This window comes from Neoarius graeffei, chromosome 12 (genome assembly GCF_027579695.1).
Source record: "Neoarius graeffei isolate fNeoGra1 chromosome 12, fNeoGra1.pri, whole genome shotgun sequence".
Lineage (NCBI taxonomy): Eukaryota > Metazoa > Chordata > Actinopteri > Siluriformes > Ariidae > Neoarius > Neoarius graeffei.
The window spans coordinates 57,826,408-57,849,168 of NC_083580.1; the positions used below are offsets into that span (position 1 = coordinate 57,826,408).

Here is a 22,761-nt window from a genome sequence, read left to right on the forward strand (position 1 = left end):
CAGGGCTGACACACAGACAACCATTCACACTCTCATTCACACCTACGGTCAATTTAGAGTCACCAGTTAACCTAACCTGCATGTCTTTGGACTGTGGGGGAAACCGGAGCACCCGGAGGAAACCCACGCGGACACGGGGAGAACATGCAAACTCCGCACAGAAAGGCCCTCGCCGGCCACGGGGCTCGAACCCGGCCCTTCTTGCTGTGAGGCGACAGCACTAACCACTACACCACCGTGCCGCCCTGGAAAATTAGTGTTTCTCAGTAAAGAGCAATCCATGGAAGTTTGATTAGCAAATAACAAATAAGTACAGTGTAATTTTACATATATTGGTAAATTCATAATACTGTACAAGACTCTGTATGTCTAATATATGGAGACTTGTATTAGGAATTTACCAATACATCTGAGGAAAAGGTTAAGATTGTCAATATATTTATCTTCGTACCACTGTCACTGGACCATTTACACTGTCCATATAAAAGAATTAACAGCTATCTATTAGCTAACTAAATCATAAGCCTCATTCCTTGTAAAACCTGAAGGGCACTCGGTAGAGTGCATACCTCTGCCAAGCCACATATTATCAACATCAAAATCAACTCACTTGAACCTAGGATAATACTAAAGCTGTACACCAAATTTCATCAAAATTTGTTCATTACTTTTTGAGTTACGTTGCGAACAGACAAACAAATGAAAAGTCGTGCAGAGCATGATACTTGCAAAAATCAGAAAGAAACAAAGCAAAACCAAACAAAATCAAGAAAGAAAGCAAAAACAGAAGAAAACAGTGGAAGTAAAAAGAACCATAACTGACCGGAGCACTTCAAAAACAAAATCCTCTACAAATTAAATCTATATGAGGGGGTGTAGGAGGAGGGGGATCCCTTGATCACAGTTCACAGCAAATAAAAACACACTTTCACAGTTCACGAGAAACAAGCACAAATTTCCTAATCTCGCGAAATTTGACCTCATTTTTCGACCTCAAGATGATGTCACAGGTAAAATGTCAGTGGTGTCTTCGAAAGGAATTCAAAAATGTTTCCAACGCCACCAGTCCCATCTCGATGCGAACGCTGATTCGGAAGTTATGGCCGATTTAGGTGTTTTTACAAGATTTGACCTTGTTGACCTTGACCTTTGACCTTGACCCACCAAAAACTATGTCTTTGTGTGACCCTAGTGAGTTGTCCTGAGCATTTTGGTGAAGATTGGTCAAGAAATGACGATGCTAGAGCACCAACAAACAAACAAACCAACGGACAGATCAACACACTTGCAAATATCTCCGTTTTTCGCAAGTAACAAACGGAGGTGAAAACATAACCTGCTGTAACATATTTGGCAGAGGTAAAAACAACGAGAGTTGTCCGTGCTTTCGTTGTCCACATTTCTCAATTGCCTAGCAACTGTGAACGGCAAGTGTATAATGTATTTGTCTTCTTATGTTGAAAGGAGGGCGGCACGGTGGTGTAGTGGTTAGCGCTGTCGCCTCACAGCAAGCAGGTCCGGGTTCAAGCCCCGTGGCCGGCGAGGGCCTTTCTGTGCGGAGTTTGCATGTTCTCCCCGTGTCCGCGTGGGTTTCCTCCGGGTGCTCCGGTTTCCCCCACAGTCCAAAGACATGCAGGTTAGGTTAACTGGTGGCTCTAAATTGACCGTAGGTGTGAATGTGAGTGTGAATGGTTGTCTGTGTCTATGTGTCAGCCCTGTGATGACCTGGCGACTTGTCCAGGGTGTATCCCGCCTTTCGCCCGTAGTCAGCTGGGATAGGCTCCAGCTTGCCTGCGACCCTGTAGAAGGATAAAGAGGCTAGAGATAATGAGATGAGATGAGATGTTGAAAGGAAAAAAAGGTGTTGTTATTTTCTATAACAGCAACTCTGACACTGGGCCTGGTTGCAAATCACAGGTTTATATTTATGCGCTCGCTCTAATGCATAATCATTTCTATAGTAACAACATACACCAGGACTAGATAAACAGATAAAAAAACATGTAAATATCGATATAGTGAGGTTTTCTGTGAGGAGACATTTACTTAACATTTTTTTGAAGGGGTCTCCAGCGGCGGTGCTTCTGGTAAAGCCGTTTCTTTAGGTTTTTACTGCAGAAAAAAAAAATCTTCAGGACAGAGGAGTTTGCACTTTGTGGATTCTTGGTAACATACCAAGCTGCACGTTTGCTTATTACCTGGGGGGGGGGGTTAGGCTGGTTAGAGAACCACAGTTTATATTTGGATCCATCTTGTTTCACAAACATTAAACGCAACTTTAAACGGATAAAAGTTTCATGTGTCATTCCTTAATTAATAAAAATAATTCTTGCTAGCAAATTGCTGTGTTATAAGAACAGTAAAACACTTTGGGACATTCTGCTATAGAAAAATAATCAACTTCAGGGTGGTAAGAGTAACCCTGCTTTTTGCCGAGTCCCATCACACCATCCGGTCACTGATTATTTTCTGATAACAGCAAACCCCTTCAGTGTAAATAAAAAGTGCACCTGTAATAACACCGTCTGGCATTTTAGACTTTTCAGTTCATTTATTCAAGAATGCAGGAAGTAAATATAGTGCAAACTTTAATGCGGAATTAAATCACGCGTTTAGCGTTATGCAGCTAAAGCCAAACATGCCGTGACGATATGTATCTGTAGTGGCTGTGTTTATTAATGCATTTATTTGCTAGCTAAACAGTTGAGGGCTAAAGAAAACGTTTAACATAATCGTTATCCATCACAGCTGTAGCATGTTTCATGACCACAAATTTCAACACGTTTCCGTGTGAGGAACAGAAAACCAGTTTACACCAAATGCAGTTTTTAAGTCTGAGGGTAGTTTTTGAATACAACACCAGTTTCATGCTAACAGTAATGGTGTTAGGATGAAACAAACATGAGAGAAGCTGTTCTTATGGAATTTTATTCAACTTGGTAACACTGGAACAATATCGGAACAAAAATAGTTCTGGTTGTATCCTTTATTGAAGCTGTAAACTAAGGCACAATATGATGACATAGAGATAACAACACTCTGCAAAATAACCCCACGTCTGAAAGGACATTAATTCATTAATTCATTAATTCATTCATTCATTCTTCTTCAGTAGCTAAGTGTCATTGTTATGGTGGATCTGGACTCTATTCCAGGAATTCTGAGCACGAGGCAGGAATACACCCTGAATGGGATGCCAGTTCATTGCAGGGCGTACTTAAGGTAGAGCCCTGCACTCCCGCAGGACCCGATGCAAAGCAGTGCGGCGCAGGACAAATTTTGAAAGCTCATTGCGGGCGCGGGCAGGAGGGGGAGTGCACAATGCGGGCACGGGCGGGAGAGGTGATAAGCTGCAGTCCCGCTAACTAAAAACGTGTTTAAAATAAAATTTATAAATTATTAATTTATGTCTATCATATATAATTTGTGCTGGATATTTTATTTGGCATTAATAAAAACATTTTAAGATGCCTAAATTTGCGGATGTGGTCTAATCTCGCGTACGTTTCCGATTCCTTTCCGCTCTTCCGTGTTTGAGATCTCCGATCATGGCAGAAGAGCAGAGCTCCTCTAGTGAAGCTCACAGTGCTTCAGAAGTAAGTGCTGCTTTAAAAAGAGGTACATTTACCATTAAAAAGTCAAGAGTATTAGTCCTAAGTATTAAAAAGTATTAAAAAAGTATTAAAAAATATTAACTAGTATTAAAAAGGACTGTGTATCGCACAGATTGTTCAATTTAAAGCTAGAAATAGACAGTGTATAATCTGAGGAGCTGGTTGTGGTTGCGCAGCACTTCATATGAGAGGAGAATGAAATCGCGGTTGGAATCATAACGCCACAGACTCAGAAGTGGGAGTGCGAGTGCGCAAAGCGAGAGCTGTCAATCAAAGCGAGAGCTGTCAATCAAAGCGAGAGCTGTCAATCATGAGCACATGCAGCGCTCAACTTGGAATGTGTCAGTAGAATGTCAGAGTCTAAACAATAAACTTACAATAAATGAAGGATCGGTCAGTGGAGAACTCAGCTAAGCTCAGCATGTTTAATTCCCTAAGCCAATGACAAGAACTTTCGTGAGAAATAACGCGAACGTCTGCATCATGCGGGATTTGCGGGCGGGAGCGGGACAAAATATGGCAGGCTCGGGCGGGAGCGGGACTGAAAATCATAATTCTTTGCGGGAGCGGGCAGGAGCAGGACTGCACAATGCGGGAGCGGGCGGGAGCGGGACTGAAAATTCTGTCCCGCGCAGACCTCTAACTTAAGGTTCTTTTACATGATGCCTGGGGTTAGGGTTAGTGCTCTTACCACTCCTAGTTAATATCAGCAAACTCATGAGCCAACTTGCTTTCTAGATTAGATTTATTGTTATTACTAATAAAGATGTAATAAAGATTGGTTCAACTCAAGAGGACGCCGTGTAAGAGGAGCTGTTTGACTTGACTGTATGCAGCCACGGTGAAAATGAGGCGTCACTTCGCATATTAGTTACAATACAAGATTTGACTACTGGCAGGGAAATATTTTTGTATGTATAACTTAGGCACTTTTTTTTTTAGTACAAACTTTGTTATAGATGTTTATTTTATGACTTCTACATTATGGAACCTGTTTTTGATGAAATTTGTACAGCTTTAGTATTATCCTAGGTTCAAGTGAGTTGATTTTGATGTTGATAAGTGGCTTGGCAGAGGTATGCACTCTGTCAAGTGCTATTCAGGTTTTACAAGGAATATAATTAGATAGCTGTTAAATTTTTTATACAGACAGTGTAAATGGTCCAGTCACAGTGGTAAGAAGATAAATATATTGACAATATCAAGGCTTTCCACTAAGGCTCATACTAGCCAGCCATGACAAATAAGTAGCCAGCCGGGGGGGGGAGTAAACACAAAATAAACTCCTGTGCGTGCAGTTCCCAGGATTAAATGTATTTTCCACAGACCATTTATTTATTCACTTTACTCAAATACAAAGTAAAATGGCAGTAAATCTTCTTTCTTTTCTTGCGTATTGCATCATGAGGCATTCCTGGCTTGTAAATCTCTTATTTTCGGTGCATGACACATTCACGCAACTGAGCATACTATGAATTAACACAACGGTCTGCAGTGGTGGCGACACAATTAAATACTCAGCGAACATTTCTCCATTTGTGTATGAAAATACACTCCAACGACTCAGTTTGGTTTCATTTACAACCAACGATGTCTTTTGATGCCAGCAAGTAATTGAACGAGAGAAGACTGGTTTACTGGAGACAAAATAAGCGTTATCTCTGTTTCTGTTCCCTCCGATGTCGCCTCCGATGGCCCCGACACACTACTGCCTCCGCCGAGTGCACGCGCACACACCGCATGTAGGGGCCACAGATGAGTTACTCTCCCTTGATCAACGAAGTCTGCAGGGAATTTGTGGTTATTATCGGTACAAACAGCGCGAATCACAACTTAAATGAGTGCAGTTCAGTTTGACATTATTGTCAGTCCGTTAGATAAACATTTAATTTTATTAAAATCGAAAATTAATATTTAGAGCCTGTGGGCTACAAAAATAATAGTCATTAAAGTAGCCGGCTGGACTTAATTGTGTAGTCGGCTGTATGGCCGGCAGCTGGCGCTTGTGGAAAGCCCTGAATATTAATCTTTTCCTCAGATGTATTGGTAAATTCGTAATACAAGTCTCCATATATTAGACATACAGAATCTTGTACAGTATTATGAATTTCCCAATATATGTAAAATTACACTGTACTTATTTTTTATGGGGCGGCACGGTGGTGTAGTGGTTAGCACTGTCACGTCACAACAAGAAGGCTCTGGGTTCGAGCCCAGTGGCTGACGGGGGCCTTTCTGTGTGGAGTTTGCATGTTCTCCCCGTGTCTGCGTGGCTTTCCCCCACAGTCCAAAGACATGCAGGTTAGGATAATTGGTGGCTCTAAATTGACCGTAGATATGAATGTGAGTGTGAATGGTTGTTTGTCTCTATGTGTCAGCCCTGCCTGCGATGATTTGGCGACTTGTCCAGGGTGTATCCCATCTCTCGCCCATAGTCAGCTGGGATAGGCTCTAGCTTGCCCGCGATCCTGCACAGGATAAGCGGTTATGGATAATGGATGTACATATTTGTTATTTGCTAATGAAACTTCCATGGATTGCTCCTTACTGAGAAACACAAATTTTCCAGCTCAAGAGCTCAAGTTTGAGCTGATCAAATATTTCAGCCTTTGTATATGTGAATAAAAGAGTATGCCTTTTACATGGTATCTTATATATATCATTATATTTGTTCACTAAGAAGACATATTTTTAAGCATCACTCAGTCATCCATGTTTATTTTTCTTTGTTGCATTGAAGCAGCATTCTGATTGATCAAGAGGTAATAAAGCGCTTGAGGTCATTCTAGACTTTTCTGAAAAGTTGAATATTCCAGTGTGACCAGAAAACACATTCCTGCCTTTAGGTTTACATGCAGAATGCCTAGTACCTAGCGTAAAAATAGCCTTAGACCTTCATTATAAGTGCAAAGGTTACTATAGTTATCAGGGAAACATTTTGAAATTCATGCCCTTCATAATCGCACATACTGTCTGCTATTGTTGCAGTAGATGGAATAGTTCATTCAGGGCCAAGCCATGGTTCGATAGCACTTCTGGGATTTGAACGTTGAGCGTTCCAGTCACTAGCACAAAACATTTACCGTCAGCCCCTAAGTCACTACTCCAAGTATTATCTCAGATTCATTCATATCTTTGCTATGTGTGTTTTCAGACATTTTTAATCGACGCTTGAAAAGCCTGAAATGTGAGTGAACATGCTGTCTCAGTGTTTATGCTTCTCTCACGTATTAACGCAGCTGAAATGTGTCATGCTGTGGATGAAGGACTGTTTACTCAGGGGCCTGAGTTAATAACCGCAAATGTGTAGCCTTGGGACGTATGTTTGGAGGAGCTGAAAGCAAGAGATTAGGACCAGGGGGTCTCAGAGCGGTGAAACCCGGTCTTATCACCAAACAGGAAAAAGTTGTGTATTCCATGCAGGAAGTGATGAAGCTGAAGCAGCTCACTAATCTGTAGGACCCGATTGACCAAAGATGAACTCATGTGGTTCAGCGATATCCATGTAGCTTCTGTCAATAATTCTATCATGAGACTATGTTAATTGGATTTAGATCTGATTTTGGACTTTCCTGTTATTAACTTTTTCCCTTTTTTTCTACACAAGATTTCACTAAACACACAAAAAAATGAAGTAGTAAGATTGATATCTTTCCCTGTGTTTTTGGATGAATAGTTTTCGCAGATGGCTGTTGAGACTGATAAGCATTTTTTTCCCTAACACACCAGGGATCCATGCTTCATGCTTGTGTCATGTTTCCACATTTTGAACATGCAGTTTTTTTTCTTACCAACATAACTGTTTAATGACACACCACTGAGTGTGAATCTGCTCGGGTTATAGAAAGTCTCTGAGTGGGTGTGGAGGTTTCAGGTCCGTGTATGTTGGCTTCATTTTTTTTTTGTCTGAAAATGAAAATGGGAAAACAAGAAACAGGTTTTTATGATATTTTTTTTTCAACACACCAGAACCGATATGAATTAATTTGTCATAAAATTATTTTTTTAATTAAATATTGAGTTTTTCTCTAAATTACTTCTACCACAGGTTAAAAAGCAAATAAAAAAATGGACACTGCAGTGTATTTGAGTGTGCAAGAGCTTGAGTTAATGTTCATACCAAACATCAGAACGAAGGAAAAGTGATCTCTGTGGCTTTCACCATGGCGTGGTTGTAGGTACCAGATGGGCTGGTGTGAGCATTTTAGAAACTGCTGATCTCCTGGGACTTTCACACACAATAGTTTCTGGCATCTACACAGAATGATGCAAAAAAAAAAAAAATCCTGTGAGCAGAGGAACTGTAGGCTGAAACACCTTATTGATGAGGAGAATTACCAGACTGGACTGTTTTGTTTTTCTTCAACTGTCCAGTTCGGGTGATTCTGTGCCCATGATAGCCTCAGATTCCTATTCTTCTTTGACAGGAGTGGAACCCAATGTGGACATCTGCTCTTGTAGCTCATCCACCTCAAGGTTTGATGTTTGGTGCATGCTGAGATGCTTTTCTACTCAGCACGGTTGTAAAGAGTGATTATTTGAGTTACTGTATATCCTTCCTGGCAGCTTGAACCAATCTGGCCGTTTCCCTCCTCTGACCTGTCTTCTCAACACGGTGTTTCTACCCACCAAAGTGTTTGTTTTTTTTGCATCGTTCTGTGTAAACTCTAGAGACAGTTTCTGAAACACTCAAACCAACCCATCTGGTACCAACTTCCATGCCATGATCAAAGATATTCCTACTAAAGTGGACAGTGAGTGTATGTCTAGAGCAACAAAGGAAAACTAAACAAGCTTAACAGAAATCAAACCCTTAAATGATAAGTTAAAATCTATCTGCTTAAAAAATGTTGCTGTATTTTTTAAATTTTTTTATTTTCAATTTTTTAATGTACCATTTATGCATATTTTTACATAATGTATTGCTAGCAGTATTATGGTATTAGTATATTAGATTGTTATGTTAGCACTAATTTTACTACAACATGTGGTGTTCGGTTACATCTGCTGTAAATATACATCAAAACACTACCGAGTTGGTGTTTTATGTTATTAAAGTCGAATTAAAAATTAGGATTGAAATTGCTTTGCTGTATAAGGTATCAATGTGGTAGCTGAATAATTCAAATTTCTCTTTTATCACAGCCCAGTCATTAAAGGAATTCTCTCAGCTATTAAATACAGTTGAAGAGGAACGACGGCGACTTGTAAGTAAATTTGTTTCCTTGTTTGTTTGTATTATTTGATCTCATTTAATTATTGTCTTAAATTAGACTCTCAGATGATATTGTGTGATGTGTTGCAATTTCAACATGAGCTTTTCTTTTTTTTTTTTTAAATCTTTCAATCCTTAAAGCACTTATTGTGCATTATTTTAGATTTTGGCACTAAAATATAGCTCTTGTGCCTCCGGGAAAAAACTATGCACTATTCTGACAAGTGCAGGAGAGTTATGGGAAACACGCTTTGGTCAAACAGATGCTTGCTTTGGGTCATGACTCTTTTTTCGACAGAGGAGAAACTGCACGTATCAGCAAGCTGTCATGATGCTTTATTAACATTGGAATGTCTTGGAATTTCTCACTCGTTTTTTGTTTGTTTGTTTGTTTTTGTTTTTTTTTCCCAGCCTGTCAAAACCCAAGTAGGTTAGTGTGACATCAAGTACAGTATTACTGCAATTCCTACTATTACATAAACCTAGAAGTGTGAGTAAGAACAAATAAGGTTAGCCATTTTGAAGTGACAGACAATAACCCTTGGTACATATTTCTATTCTGAGCATGTCTCATGCCCATGATTCATCCATATGTACTGTAGGATGGCTGTTGGTAATGACTAATACTGTGCATCAGTCCAGACAAAAGTTCTTGTTTTCGCGTTGTCTATAAGCCTTAGTTTTGGGGTAGAAAATCTACTCACTTGAACAGCTCCATTTATCATTCAGCCATAACTTTGTTGTTGTTATGTTAAGCTGGTAATGGAAGTCTGACTCATTTAAAAACAAAATCCTATCTGTAAATGTATTTCTCAGTCTTCATTCATATATTCAGTGACGGCACAGACGTGTATGTATTTACAGTTTAGTCATAATATTTCCGAAATTTGACCCCTCACTGCAGAGACACCCGGCACCTAGTCTTTTCTACTTTCTCAGATAAAGCAGTGGTCAGAACAAGCACAAATAAAACTAGACAGAGGCTGTGACTAAAGTCACAGTAATTTGCGCTAGCTGACCTTTGTCAGTTGAAGGTCAAGTTGCGCCTTGCCACCCTGAACAAAATTAAAAAAAAAAAAAATTGAAAAAAATCATAAAAATTGACAGAGTTATAAGTGATTGGAAAAAAGCCCGTTTTTCACTGATCATTCCGAATCAGTGATCTGGATCAATACCAAAAGTCATAGCAGCGTACTTCAGCCCAGACGTATTCTTCATGTGAAATTTGGTGATGACTGGTTGAAAACTGAGAGAGACATAGCATCCCAAAAATGTTAGGATAATAATAATAATAATAATAATAATAATAAGTGTTGCCAGGAAAAACAAACCTCACCCGGCAGCACTTGTTTTATACCTATATGTTGATCATGATTTTATACCTAATATCACTCATCTCTCAGATTTAGATTTTGAATCAGAATCATATGTTTGTGAAAGAGAGCATTACAGTCAGAACCAGAATCACGTGTTTGTGAGAAAGAGAAATAGAACCAGAACCTGAAGGAAGATATCACGAAAAAAACGATTTTAACCTTTTTGTTGACCTTGACCGGATGACCCTCAAAATGTTGGAGGTTCTATTTGAGACCAATGCCCATCAATCCTGAAAGTTTCATAAAGATCAGTCCAGCCGTTTTCCCGTAATATTGCTTACAAAAAACAAAGAAACCCAACCGAAAACAATACCTCGCCCCCTGGTGGACTCTGTCCCAGGCGAGGTAATAATAATAATAAGCGGAAGAAGAAGAAGAAAGTAGAAAGATCCTGAGAGAGAGTAATAATTTGCGCCGGCACTACTAGCGCGAATTAATTCACCACACAGATATAATTCACTGAAAGAACTTAAAAAGGTGCAAATTTGCCTATAGCAGAGCTCCCCGCACATGAACAATGTATGTGTACTACCACCACCACCAGAGGGAACCCAATTGTAAGCGCAAGGCAACGTATCTCATAAACACGACCACTGGTCAATGAAATTTGTATCTATATTTACAACCCCGATTCCAAAAAAGTTAGGACAAAGTACAAATTGTAAATAAAAACAGAATGCAATAATTTACAAATCTCAAAAACTGATATTGTATTCACAATAGAACATAGACAACATATCAAATGTCGAAAGTGAGACATTTTGAAATTTCATGACAGCAACACATCTCAAAAAAGTTGGGACAGGGGCAATAAGAGGCTGGAAAAGTTAAAGGTACAAAAAAAGGAACAGCTGGAGGACCAAATTGCAACTCATTAGGTCAACTGGCAATAGGTCATTAACATGACTGGGTATAAAAAGAGCATCTTGGAGTGGCAGCGGCTCTCAGAAGTAAAGATGGGAAGAGGATCACCAATCCCCCTAATTCTGCGCCGACAAATAGTGGAGCAATATCAGAAAGGAGTTCGACAGTGTAAAATTGCAAAGAGTTTGAACATATCATCATCAACGGTGCGTAATATCATCAAAAGATTCAGAGAATCTGGAAGAATCTCTGTGCGTAAGGGTCAAGGCCGGAAAACCATACTGGGTGCCCGTGATCTTCGGGGCCTTAGACGGCACTGCATCACATACAGGCATGCTTCTGTATTGGAAATCACAAAATGGGCTCAGGAATATTTCCAGAGAACATTATCTGTGAACACAATTCACCGTGCCATCCGCCGTTGCCAGCTAAAACTGTATAGTTCAAAGAAGAAGCCGTATCTAAACATGATCCAGAAGCGCAGACGTCTTCTCTGGGCCAAGGCTCATTTAAAATGGACTGTGGCAAAGTGGAAAACTGTTCTGTGGTCAGACGAATCAAAATTTGAAGTTCTTTATGGAAATCAGGGACGCCGTGTCATTCGGACTAAAGAGGAGAAGGACGACCCAAGTTGTTATCAGTGCTCAGTTCAGAAGCCTGCATCTCTGATGGTATGGGGTTACATTAGTGCATGTGGCATGGGCAGCTTACACATCTGGAAAGACACCATCAATGCTGAAAGGTATATCCAGGTTCTAGAGCAACATATGCTCCCATCCAGACGACGTCTCTTTCAGGGAAGACCTTGCATTTTCCAACATGACAATGCCAAACCACATACTGCATCAATTACAGCATCATGGCTGCGTAGAAGAAGGGTCCGGGTACTGAACTGGCCAGCCTGCAGTCCAGATCTTTCACCCATAGAAAACATTTGGCGCATAATAAAACGGAAGATACGACAAAAAAGACCTAAGACAGTTAAGCAACTAGAATCCTACATTAGGCAAGAATGGGTTAACATTCCTATCCCTAAACTTGAGCAACTTGTCTCCTCAGTCCCCAGACGTTTACAGACTGTTGTAAAGAGAAAAGGGGATGTCTCACAGTGGTAAACATGGCCTTGTCCCAACTTTTTTGAGATGTGGTGTTGTCATGAAATTTAAAATCACGTAATTTTTCTCTTTAAATGATACATTTTCTCAGTTTAAACATTTGATATGTCATCTATGTTCTATTCTGAATAAAATATGGAATTTTCATAACATCATTGCATTCCGTTTTTATTTACAATTTGTACTTTGTCCCAACTTTTTTGGAATCGGGGTTGTACATAAGATAGATGGCTTTTTATCCAGCGCTTATTTTTAATTTGCTTTTTAAAAAAATAATGTGGGATTATTTGCTAACACATTTTACAGAAAATATTCATGACAGTTTCATATAAAACTAGTTAAAATAGTTTTATGAGTCCACTAACTTGTTGGACAGTTGACAGTTTCTGTCTTGGCCAATAGACAGATGTAAGTGCAGAAAGAGTTTTATTGAAAACATGCTAGCAGACAGATCCAAAACATAGACAAAGGCAGAGTTGAAAAACAGGCAGTGGTCGAGTGAGGCACAGACAGGATATCAGAGGTAATGCAATATTCATAGTCCAGAAACACAAACAGGGTCAAAAGCAGCAAAACGATACAAAATGCAAGGCTTGGTAACATCAGACGCAGGGTACAGAGTGTAGACTTCACAAAGTGCGTCACCAAAGTGTGTCGATGGTGTCATTTTCCGAATGCACAGGATATTGCTTGAATACATGCTGTTAATTCTTCCTTCATTGAACAGGCATTAGTTATGTAGCTGCCAAGATACTTGAAGCTATTGACATTCTTTAATTTTGTGCTATCAATGAAAAATCTGGCTTCTGGTCTAATTCACATAATTTCTGTTTTTGTGGTGTTGATGCATAGACTCATCTTTTTGGCCAGATCTTTGTAGGCAGTGTACAATTAAGTAGCAGTCATACTGAGCTACCACTGCTTGGCATATATTGTCTCATAAACTAACATGCATTAAGGGTTTTATGGTAACTTTTTTTTTTAACAAATTCTGTGTAGTGGTTAGCACTGTCGCTTCACAGCAAGAAGGTTCTGGGTTCAAACCCAGCGGCTGGCGGGGGCCTTTCTGTGTGGAGTTTGCATGTTCTCCCCGTGTCTGCGCGGGTTTCCTCCGGGTCCTCCAGTTTCCCCCACAGTCCAAAGACATGTGGTTAGGTTAACATGGGGCGGCCTTGGGCTGAGGTGCCCTTGAGCAAGGTATCTAACTCCTGACTGTTCCCCGGGTGCTCTAGTGTGGCTGCCCACTGTTCTGGGTGTGTGTGTGTGTGTGTGTTCACTGCTTCGGATGAGTTAAATGCAGAGGATGAACCTCACTGTGCTTGAAGTATGCATGTGACAAATAAAGGTTTCTTCTTTTTTTTTCTTCTTTGTATCCCTGCTCTTTCACAAAGTAGTTTATTTAACATTGGGATTATGTAGTTTAATAAGTATGTCGACAGAGGTGTATAAATATTCGGGCTTGTGATATTTGAAAATATTTCACTGTAAAATTTTAACATTTATTGTCTGCTTCCAGTCGGAGTTTGAAATTATTATAAAAATCCTACCATCACACATGATATCTCACAATATATATATGTATTGTGATATAATCTATCATGATATTGATGTTTAAATAATATTGGCTGGCTTTGAGTGGTATATCAGATATATTCCATTCAGCTAGCATGATACTGAACAAGTTGAAGACGAGTAGCTGAATGGAATATATCTGATATACCACAAAAAAAGCCAGCCAATATTATTATTGTTATTATTATTATTATTCTACATACACATTACTTGAGGGTGTTCAATGCATCTTTCTCTTTCAAAATTCTCTCAAAATCTCCCGTATTTAACAAAGCAAACCTGGTGGCCATGCTTGTTTAAAAATTGTCACAGTCGCTCGTTAGTATGGAAGTTTTACGTCTCCGATGTGTGACGTCATGTTGTCTTGACAGCCATGTTTCAGAGTGCAGGCACTTACGGATGTATATGCAGAAGAGAACGGGATGCAAACACTAAACAAAGCCAAGATGAGAGACAGGAATCGTGGTCAGTAAACTAGCATGGGTCGGGCGATCGGCGAACAACGTAATAAAGGGGAGATAAAGAGCGAAAACATGAGAGGATAAGCAAAAGTCAGAAAGATACAAGGCTTGATATGAACTGTGAGAGCAAAACAATACTTCACACTGGAGTAGAGCGAGAGAGTGGCTTAAATAGGGGAAGAGATAATTGGGAAGATGCATGACAGCTGTGATTAGTAATCAGGAGACAGAGGGCGCTGTGGGTCTTGGGAACTGTAGTTCAGGGAGTCCATGTTTGTAGTCACGGCGTTCTCAGCAGGTTTACTGACACCATGCAATATCGTAAACCATATTCAACGCTCATTCTCCATTGGGTAGAGTGACGTAATACACGTAGGATACGCGATATGCTAACAATATTGCATGCTATCCAACCAAATGAATGAAACCTGCTAGAATGGAATAGAATACATGTTTTTATTCCATGGAAAAAGTGTCCTGGATGTATAATAATTTATCATATTACCCATCCCTAATTTTATACTTCAAAAGGAATATAGTACAGCTTTAGAGTAATATTGTATTAATCATCAGTCATAATCAAGAGCTGGAGACGTCTGCATTCTCTCTCTGTTGCCCCATGCACTGTTGAGTAAAAAGCCAGTATTATTCAATGTCCTGTCCTGCCCCTTGTGGAAAATATGCTTCAGCCCATTACTCACAGTGGAGAAAATTAACACACATGTGGAATGAAATTTGGTCATTGAGTCTGACATCAAAGCCAGTGCCGTAATGTGTTTCCTGGAGCAGTGAGATGTGTTGGCTGGATCTGGAATCAATTCAACAGCCCTTTTTAAATCTCTAGCGCCGTAATGCCTCCTGTTCAGTCTGATCAACTATTGTGTATTGGAATGAGAGGAGGTCAGTGGAGCTGTACGACAAGCCCCAGAGGGAGAATTACCCAGCAGCCCCCTCCAGCCTGACTACTTCCTGCAGACCATGGCTCCGCTACGCTCCATTCTCCCAGGCTGCTGTGCCAGGCCTCTTAGGATGACAAATACCTCCGTAAAAAAGAAAGTCCCAAACAGCGCTTTCATTCATAGATGTACAATAACGAGACCAAAAAGGGTGAATGACTCCACGTGAATACTTTGACCTCCCTCTGGGAAGCAGCTGGAAAGTTTTCGTCATTGTTGTTGCAAGAAATTCATGGGACTATTATAACCTATCATAAATCATTCATGCTGTATTATACTCCAGCCCTGCTGATGAATCTGATGTGTCAGAGGATGTTGATTATCTTTTATAACAGCCGTTCTGACGGTACATTAGTGCTGGCTGTAATTCAAATCACAGGATTGTCTTAAGGCTCCGTTCTGAGGTTATCGTTTGTCTAGTAACGACTCATTCAGAGAGACTTGTATGGTGGATGCGTTACAGTGTCTAAGACCAATAATGATGTTGCTGTGTAACAGATTAACAGATAAAGAAGACGTTTATTGAACCTTTGTGGAAGGAGTCTCGTGGGTCAGTGCTGTTTAAAGAGAGAAAAAAGAGACGCTGGTGATGGGAGGAGCGTTTATAGCTGCTATAAAGTAGGTGATAACAGGAACTTGTTTTGATGATGTTCCACATCGTTGAATGTAACTATAAACAGATCAACATATGGCCAGTGTAGTCATTGGCAAATTGCTGTGGTGTAAGAGGAACTAAATACTTTGGGACCTGCTGCTATAAGAAAATAATTAACTATAACATCACAGCCCCAAGTATTTTATTCCTTACTTCTTATCGAGGGGGGAAAAAATCATTAATACCTTATTATGTATCTAAATGTCACCTGAAGTCCTCCTACTGCGTATCTGAGGGTATTTAGAGCATGCACTGTAAGCTAGGGCAGGCAGCCAGATATATCTGTTTTAAAAGGGAGGCATTTTCCCACATGATGAAACGGACTGATGTAAGAAGTGAGTTTCCTCTTGGGCTCTAAGGGGCCATGGGAACTTGTGTTATGAGCGATACACTCAAGCCGACAGCATGACTGTCTGGCCACTGAAATGAGGAAATCCTCAGCCCTTGTAAAGTGCTGAAAGGCCAGTTCCTTCAATGAATCGAGCACTCACTGTCAGCTCCTGTGTGGAACTTCACAGCCTCAACACGACTCAGTTTCTTCTGAACATCGTATTGAAAATATTTTTAGATGTTTTTTTTTTTAATCTGTACACAAAGTCGAATTATTATTACACTTCGTGACACGTTTTAGGTGCAAAATATTTCTTTAAGGTTCTGTTACAATCTAGAAGCCTTGAGTCCAGGAAACACACGTCAAGCGCACATCTCTCAACAGCAAATTTGTTACTGTTCTCTGAAAGGTTCATATCTTACATCTGGAGCTGCTTGGAGTCTGTCCAGCTCCATTAGAAGTTCAGGTTGCATTGGTTTTGACGTAGGCAGATCAGGGTTGTGGAGACAGACTGTCAGTTTGGTAGGGGGAGGGCTGTGCACAGGCAAGCATGTGGAACCTATTTTGGGCAATTCTCTAGTGAGACTAGAAGCCCACCACTTGGTGCCTGGGAAAGTATATAAAAGGAACTTAAGTATGTAATTGTGTGTTTTTCCAATTGAGACTATGAAACGAAAGTGCTGCTAATTATAGTACCGTTATTGTACAGTATACGAGAAGAGTTGCTCTGGATAATTTTTCTTTGATTATTTTAATGCTGGCCAAGGACAAATTATGATGCCAGAGCTGTGAACCAGCTGCAGGCGCCAAGCCTTTTAGATGTTTTAGGTTGAATTTGACTTATTTTCAGGTGTGAGAAAAGTACAGAAAAAAGTGATGTTTAGGGGAAAGTATGATAATTGTCTGAAACTCTTCAAGCCAGTCAAGTCAATTTCACAATTATCTTTTTACTGTTAGTTACAGGTTATGTCCTGATTTTTGCGTTTTCTGAATTTCTTTTTTTCTGACATTTTCACTTCAAAGCTACCAAAATACCAATCAAGATTAACCATTTGCTAATGTCAGCTCCCTTTTTTATCCCAACCACAGGAACTCTGTCTGCATAACTGTGAGCAAAACGCCAGTCAGTCAGCAGGTAAATGCTTTATTCAGAGCAGACAGGCAAACAAATCCAACTCGCGAGGCAAAAATGTGGTCAAAAAAACAGGCAGATTGTCAGGCGGCCAACAGACTAAACATAGCTAATCCAGAATCAAAAATCCAGAGGATGAAAAAACAAGATTCTGAACCTGGATATTGAACACTGATTACAAAGCCTTGGTACGTCAGACGTAAACACAAAGTGATACTTCACATCTATTAAGTGTCTGAAGATTGTATTTATAGTGTGTGTGTGTGTGTGTGTGTGTGTGTGTGTGTGTGTGTGATTAAGTCCAGGTGTGTGTGGAAGTCAACTGATTTTGAATGTGGGAGTGAAGTTGTATGCTGGGGATTGGTAGGCCATGTTTGTAGGCCACAGTGCAATCTAGGAGATCCTGGTGTTGAATATGTACCATTTTCCATATGCTGTTTTAGTGTATTAGTTTATGTGCTAAATCACACTCTGATTGCTGTAATTATAATCTGCAATTAATACTATAAAAATGTAGGCAAGCTGTATTTTTTATGTACTTGATAAACCATACTGTGCAAAAGTCCTAGGCACATATAAAGAAATGCTGTAGACCAAAAATGGCTTAAAAATAATGAAATGAAATGTTCCAACATTAAAAAAAATACTGTAAACAGCAGGAAGCCATAATAAATGAAACAAGGTCAATATTTGGTGTGAGACGACCCTTTGCTTTAAAAAAAAAAATAATAAAAATAAATAGTAGTCTCCGGTACAATGAGTGCAGTTTTATAAGAAAATGAGCTGTAGGTTTTACTGAGCATCTTGCAGAACCAGCCACAGTTCTTCTGGACATTTTGACTGTCAGACTCGCTTCTTAATTTTGCACCAAAACCCAGCAGCCTTCATTATGTTTTCTTTTTTAATCTGAAAAGTGGTCTCTGATATAATATGCTGCTCAGATACAAACTTTTTTTTCTGTAACATTTAATTTTGTGCTGGAAAACGAACGTTTGGACTCTAAAATGTTTTTGTACTGACTCAATAATGTCGACGTCATAAAATAGAAATCTATAGCAAAGCTTGTATGGAAAAAAATAGTGGGCCTAAGACTTTTGCACAGTACTGTGTTTGTTTGTTTGTTTGTTTGTTTGTTTGTTTGTTAAAATATACTCATTAGTTGTGCGTGCGTGTGTGTGCGTGCGTGTGTGTGCGTGCACGTGTGTGCGCATGGTGCAAACCAAAACTTTTTGCTTTATTTTTATAATAAAATCTCATGATGTTATGAAATCAAAAAAGTTAATGTAGCCTTGCTTGGGCTTCACTGGCACAACTCATAAACAGTTTAAAAAGTTAATAATAAAATGTTACTGCTTTCCACAAAAAATGTGCCAAAGAAACATTTACATCATATTTTAGATTTGCAGCAAGTACTTTGAAGGTCTAAATGTAAATGAGTAACATAACTTTTAAATTCCAGTTATATTCAGCGAAGTACAAATTCCCTAAATTGATACTTATGTATTATATCTAAGTACAACCCCAATTCCAAAAAAGTTGGGATGCTGTGTAAACTGTAAATAAAAACAGAATGCGATAATTTGCAACTCATGGAAACCTTATATTTAATTGAAATAGTACAAAACAACATATCAAATGTTGAAACTGAGAAACTTTATTGTTTTTTGAAAAATATATGCTCATTTGAATTTGATGTCAGCAACACATTTCAAAAAAGTTGGGACGGGCATGTTTACCACTGTGTTGCATCACCTCTACTTTTAACAACACACTGTAAACATTTGGGAACTGAGGAGACCAATTGCTGTAGTTTTGAAAGAGAAATGTTGTCCCATTCTTGCCTGATATACAATTTCAGTTGCTCAACAGTTTGGGGTCTCCTTTATCGTATTTTTCCCTTCATAGTGCATCAAATGTTTTAAATAGGAGACAGGTATGGACTGCAAGCAGGCCAGTTTAGCACCTGGACTCTTTTACCATGGAGCCATGCAGTTTTAATATGTGCAGAAAGCGGTTTGGCATTGTCTTGCTGAAAGAAGGAAGGCCTTCCCTGAAAACGATTTTTGTTTGGATGGCAGCATCTCATCTCATCATCTCTAGCCGCTTTATCCTTCTACAGGGTCGCAGGCAAGCTGGAGCCTATCCCAGCTGACTACAGGCGAAAGGCGGGGTACACCCTGGACAAGTCATCACAGGGCTGACACATAGACACAGACAACCATTCACACCTATGGTCAATTTAGAGTCACCAGTTAACCTAACCTGCATGTCTTTGGACTGTGGGGGAAAATGGAGCACCCGGAGGAAACCCACACGGACAGAACATGCAAACTCCACACAGAAAGGCCCTCGCCAGCCCCGGGGCTCGAACCCAGGACCTTCTTGCTGTGAGGCGACAGCGCTAACCACTACACCACCGTGGGATGGCAGCATATTGCTCTGAAACATGTATATATCATTCAGCATTAATGATGCCTTCTCAGATGTACAAGCTACCCGTGTCATGTGCACTAATGCACCCTCATACCATTACAGATGCTGACTTTTGAACTGTGCACTGATAACAAGCCGGATGATCCCTCTCCTCTTTAGCTTGGAGGACGTAGTGTCCATGAGCTCTAAAAAAGAATTTCTACTTTTGAGTAGAATTGTAGAATATTTTTGAGTAGTGGACAATTTTCCACTTCACCTCAGTCTATCGTAAAAGAACTCAGGCCCAGAGAAGGTGGCGGTGTTTCTGGATATTGTTTATATATGGTTTTAACTTGCATTTAACATGCAGTTTCAGCATTTGATATGTTGTCTTTGTACTATTTTCAATGAAATATAGGGTTTCCATGATTTGCAAATTACCGCATTCTGTTTTTATTTACAGTTTACACAGTGTCCCAACTTTTTTGCAATTGGGATTGTAGATTCTAGCTCTACTCATGTTTCTGGTGCTATTGAGAGCTAATATTATTAAGTTCTGCATTAAAATCAGCCTAAACATCCTAATCAAGAGGTATTTTCTTGTATAAATGGATCATTACTATGCTGTACTAAGGAATGCACAGAAAACCAACAATAGCAACGTTCCTCTCAACCATTCTGCACTGGCAAACTGCGCCGCATATTTTCTCAAGGTTCTCAGACCCAGGCAAAACTCACAGGAGTTACAAATTGCTTTTTTTTTGTTTTTCAGAGAAACTGTCTACAAAGAATTGCACTGGAGTTTCCTTTTAAACATTCTTATCAAATTGTGATTTGATTCAGATACAGAATGCCGATGACGTCTTGATCACGCCGCTGGAGAAGTTTCGCAAGGAGCAAATTGGCGCTGCCAAAGTAAGTTCTTCAGATTCCCATTGTAAATTTATTCTTCACATTTCAGCAGAGAGTCATTTTTAACCTTATTGCGACATAATCCTGTACATAATTCAATGTAGGTTCATGCTGAGACTCTGCAGGAAGGGGGGAAATTGCAAACACCTGTTAAGGAACAGCAAAATTATAACCAGATTCAGTAATGCCACATGCGCCAACATTAAAAGAAGACCCAGCATTAAATGAAGCCACTGCAGCCGTATGATATATTTACTAGATTAACGGCTTCATAATCCTGGCCCTGAACTGAAGCTTTTAGGCTGTGTGCCAAACACTAGTGTTTGAGAGAATGGTTCTTATTAAACTTGACATGGAGAGTATATCTCGATATTACTTCACAAAGACTTTCTAGGAAAGAACATCCTAACTTCAGTGTGTCAACTTCAGAAAAAAAAATTCTGTATCCTGGTTAGTAGCTCCCAGGTTAATAAATGGCTAGAGAGCGTCATTCATGGCACTCACCTAAAGTTTAACAGACAGTTGAGAGACATAATAAACAAGTTAATATGATGCTTTAACTAAATGTTATTTTTGCAACAGCTCACTGCTTACAGCCATTTCGTGTCATAAAGTCTGTCCACTTAGTTCCCATCTTGGCTACACTTCTGGGCAGGTATTTTCATTGATACAAGACCAGACTTCTATCTACTTGAATGGGGAGAGACCATGTACCAGAAACAGATGAATAAAATGATGTTTCAGACACGGCTTTGAAACAGATGTGAAAATGTGACAAAAGTACACCCCCAAATCAATAAAAGTTGGGACGATATGGAAATTGCAAATTAAAAAAAAAAAGAAAGCAGTCATTTCTAAATTTATTTTGACTTGTATTTCATTACAGACGGTATGAACCCAAGATACTTCATGTTTTCTTTGGTCAACTTCATTTCATTTGTTAAGATACACCCATTCCTGCATTTCAGACCTGTAATACCTTCCAAAAAATTTGTGACTTGGGCAATTTAGAGCTAGTAATGAGGTGAAACAACGAAATAATGATGTGCTTTGAAACAGCTGATATCCATATGTGATTGTAATTATGATTTGGTACAAAAGCAGTATTCAGGAAAGGTCTAGTCTTTGAAGAGCAAAGATAGGCTGAGAATCTCCAGTTTGTCAAGAAATGTGTGAGAAAATTATTGAAATGTTTAAAAACGATGTTCCTCAAAGAAAGATAGGAAGGGATTTGGTTATTTCACCCTCTATGGTGCATCATATCATTAAACAATTCAAGGAATCTGGAGGAATTTCAGTGTTTAAAGGGCAAGGCCACAAGCCTAAGCTGAACATCCGTGATCTCCGATCCCTCAGATGGCACTGCGTCAAGAACCATCATTCATCTAGAGCTGATATGGGCTCAGGATTACTTTGGCAAACCTTTGTCAAACACCACAATACAGAGTTACATCCACAAATCCAAGGTAAAACTTTACTGTGGAAAAAGGAAGCCTGATGTTAACTGTGTTCGGAAGCACCATTGACTTCTCTGGGCTTGGAGGCATCTGGGATGGACCATCACACTAGAGACGTGTATTGTGGTCAGACAAATCAGTATTTCAGGTCTTCTTTGGAAGAAATGGACACCATGTGCTCCAGGCCAAAGACAAAAAGGACCATCCAGATTGTTCCCAGAAACAAGTCGAAAAGCCAGGGTCTGTCATGGTATGGGGTTGTGTCAGTGCCCTTGTCAAAGGTAACATACACTTCTGTGATGGCAGCATTAATGCAGAAAAGTACAGTGAGATTTTGGTGCAACATATGCTGCCTTCAAGACGACATGTTTTCCAGGGATATTTCAACAGGACAATGCAAAACCACATTCTGTACACATTACAAAGGCGTGGCTGTGGAAGAAGAGGGTGCCTGTCCCCTCTGTCCCCAATAGTCAAGTCAAGTCAACTTTATTGTCAAATATGCTATACATGCTCGACATACAGCACAGATGAAATATCAATCCTCTCTGACCCACGGTGCAAACTGGCAATGCAATAAATAAAAATAGAATAATTGAAAAAAACAAACAATATAAACAGTATAAACACTCTAGATAGGAACTAGACAGACTAAACACTCAAACAATATAAACAGAATAATAGAGAAT

General features: G+C 39.6%; 1 protein-coding gene across 1 annotated transcript in view; it reads left to right on the top strand.

The window, feature by feature from the left end:
• The window catches only part of arhgap42a (Rho GTPase activating protein 42a), a 111,021-nt gene that overhangs the window by 26,957 nt on the left and 61,303 nt on the right, over nucleotides 1-22,761 (top strand). The window contains exons 3-4 of the mRNA XM_060936107.1: nucleotides 8,760-8,821; nucleotides 20,547-20,618. Coding sequence (XP_060792090.1) covers nucleotides 8,760-8,821; nucleotides 20,547-20,618 — 134 coding nt within the window. The remainder of the gene's footprint in view (nucleotides 1-8,759; nucleotides 8,822-20,546; nucleotides 20,619-22,761) is intronic.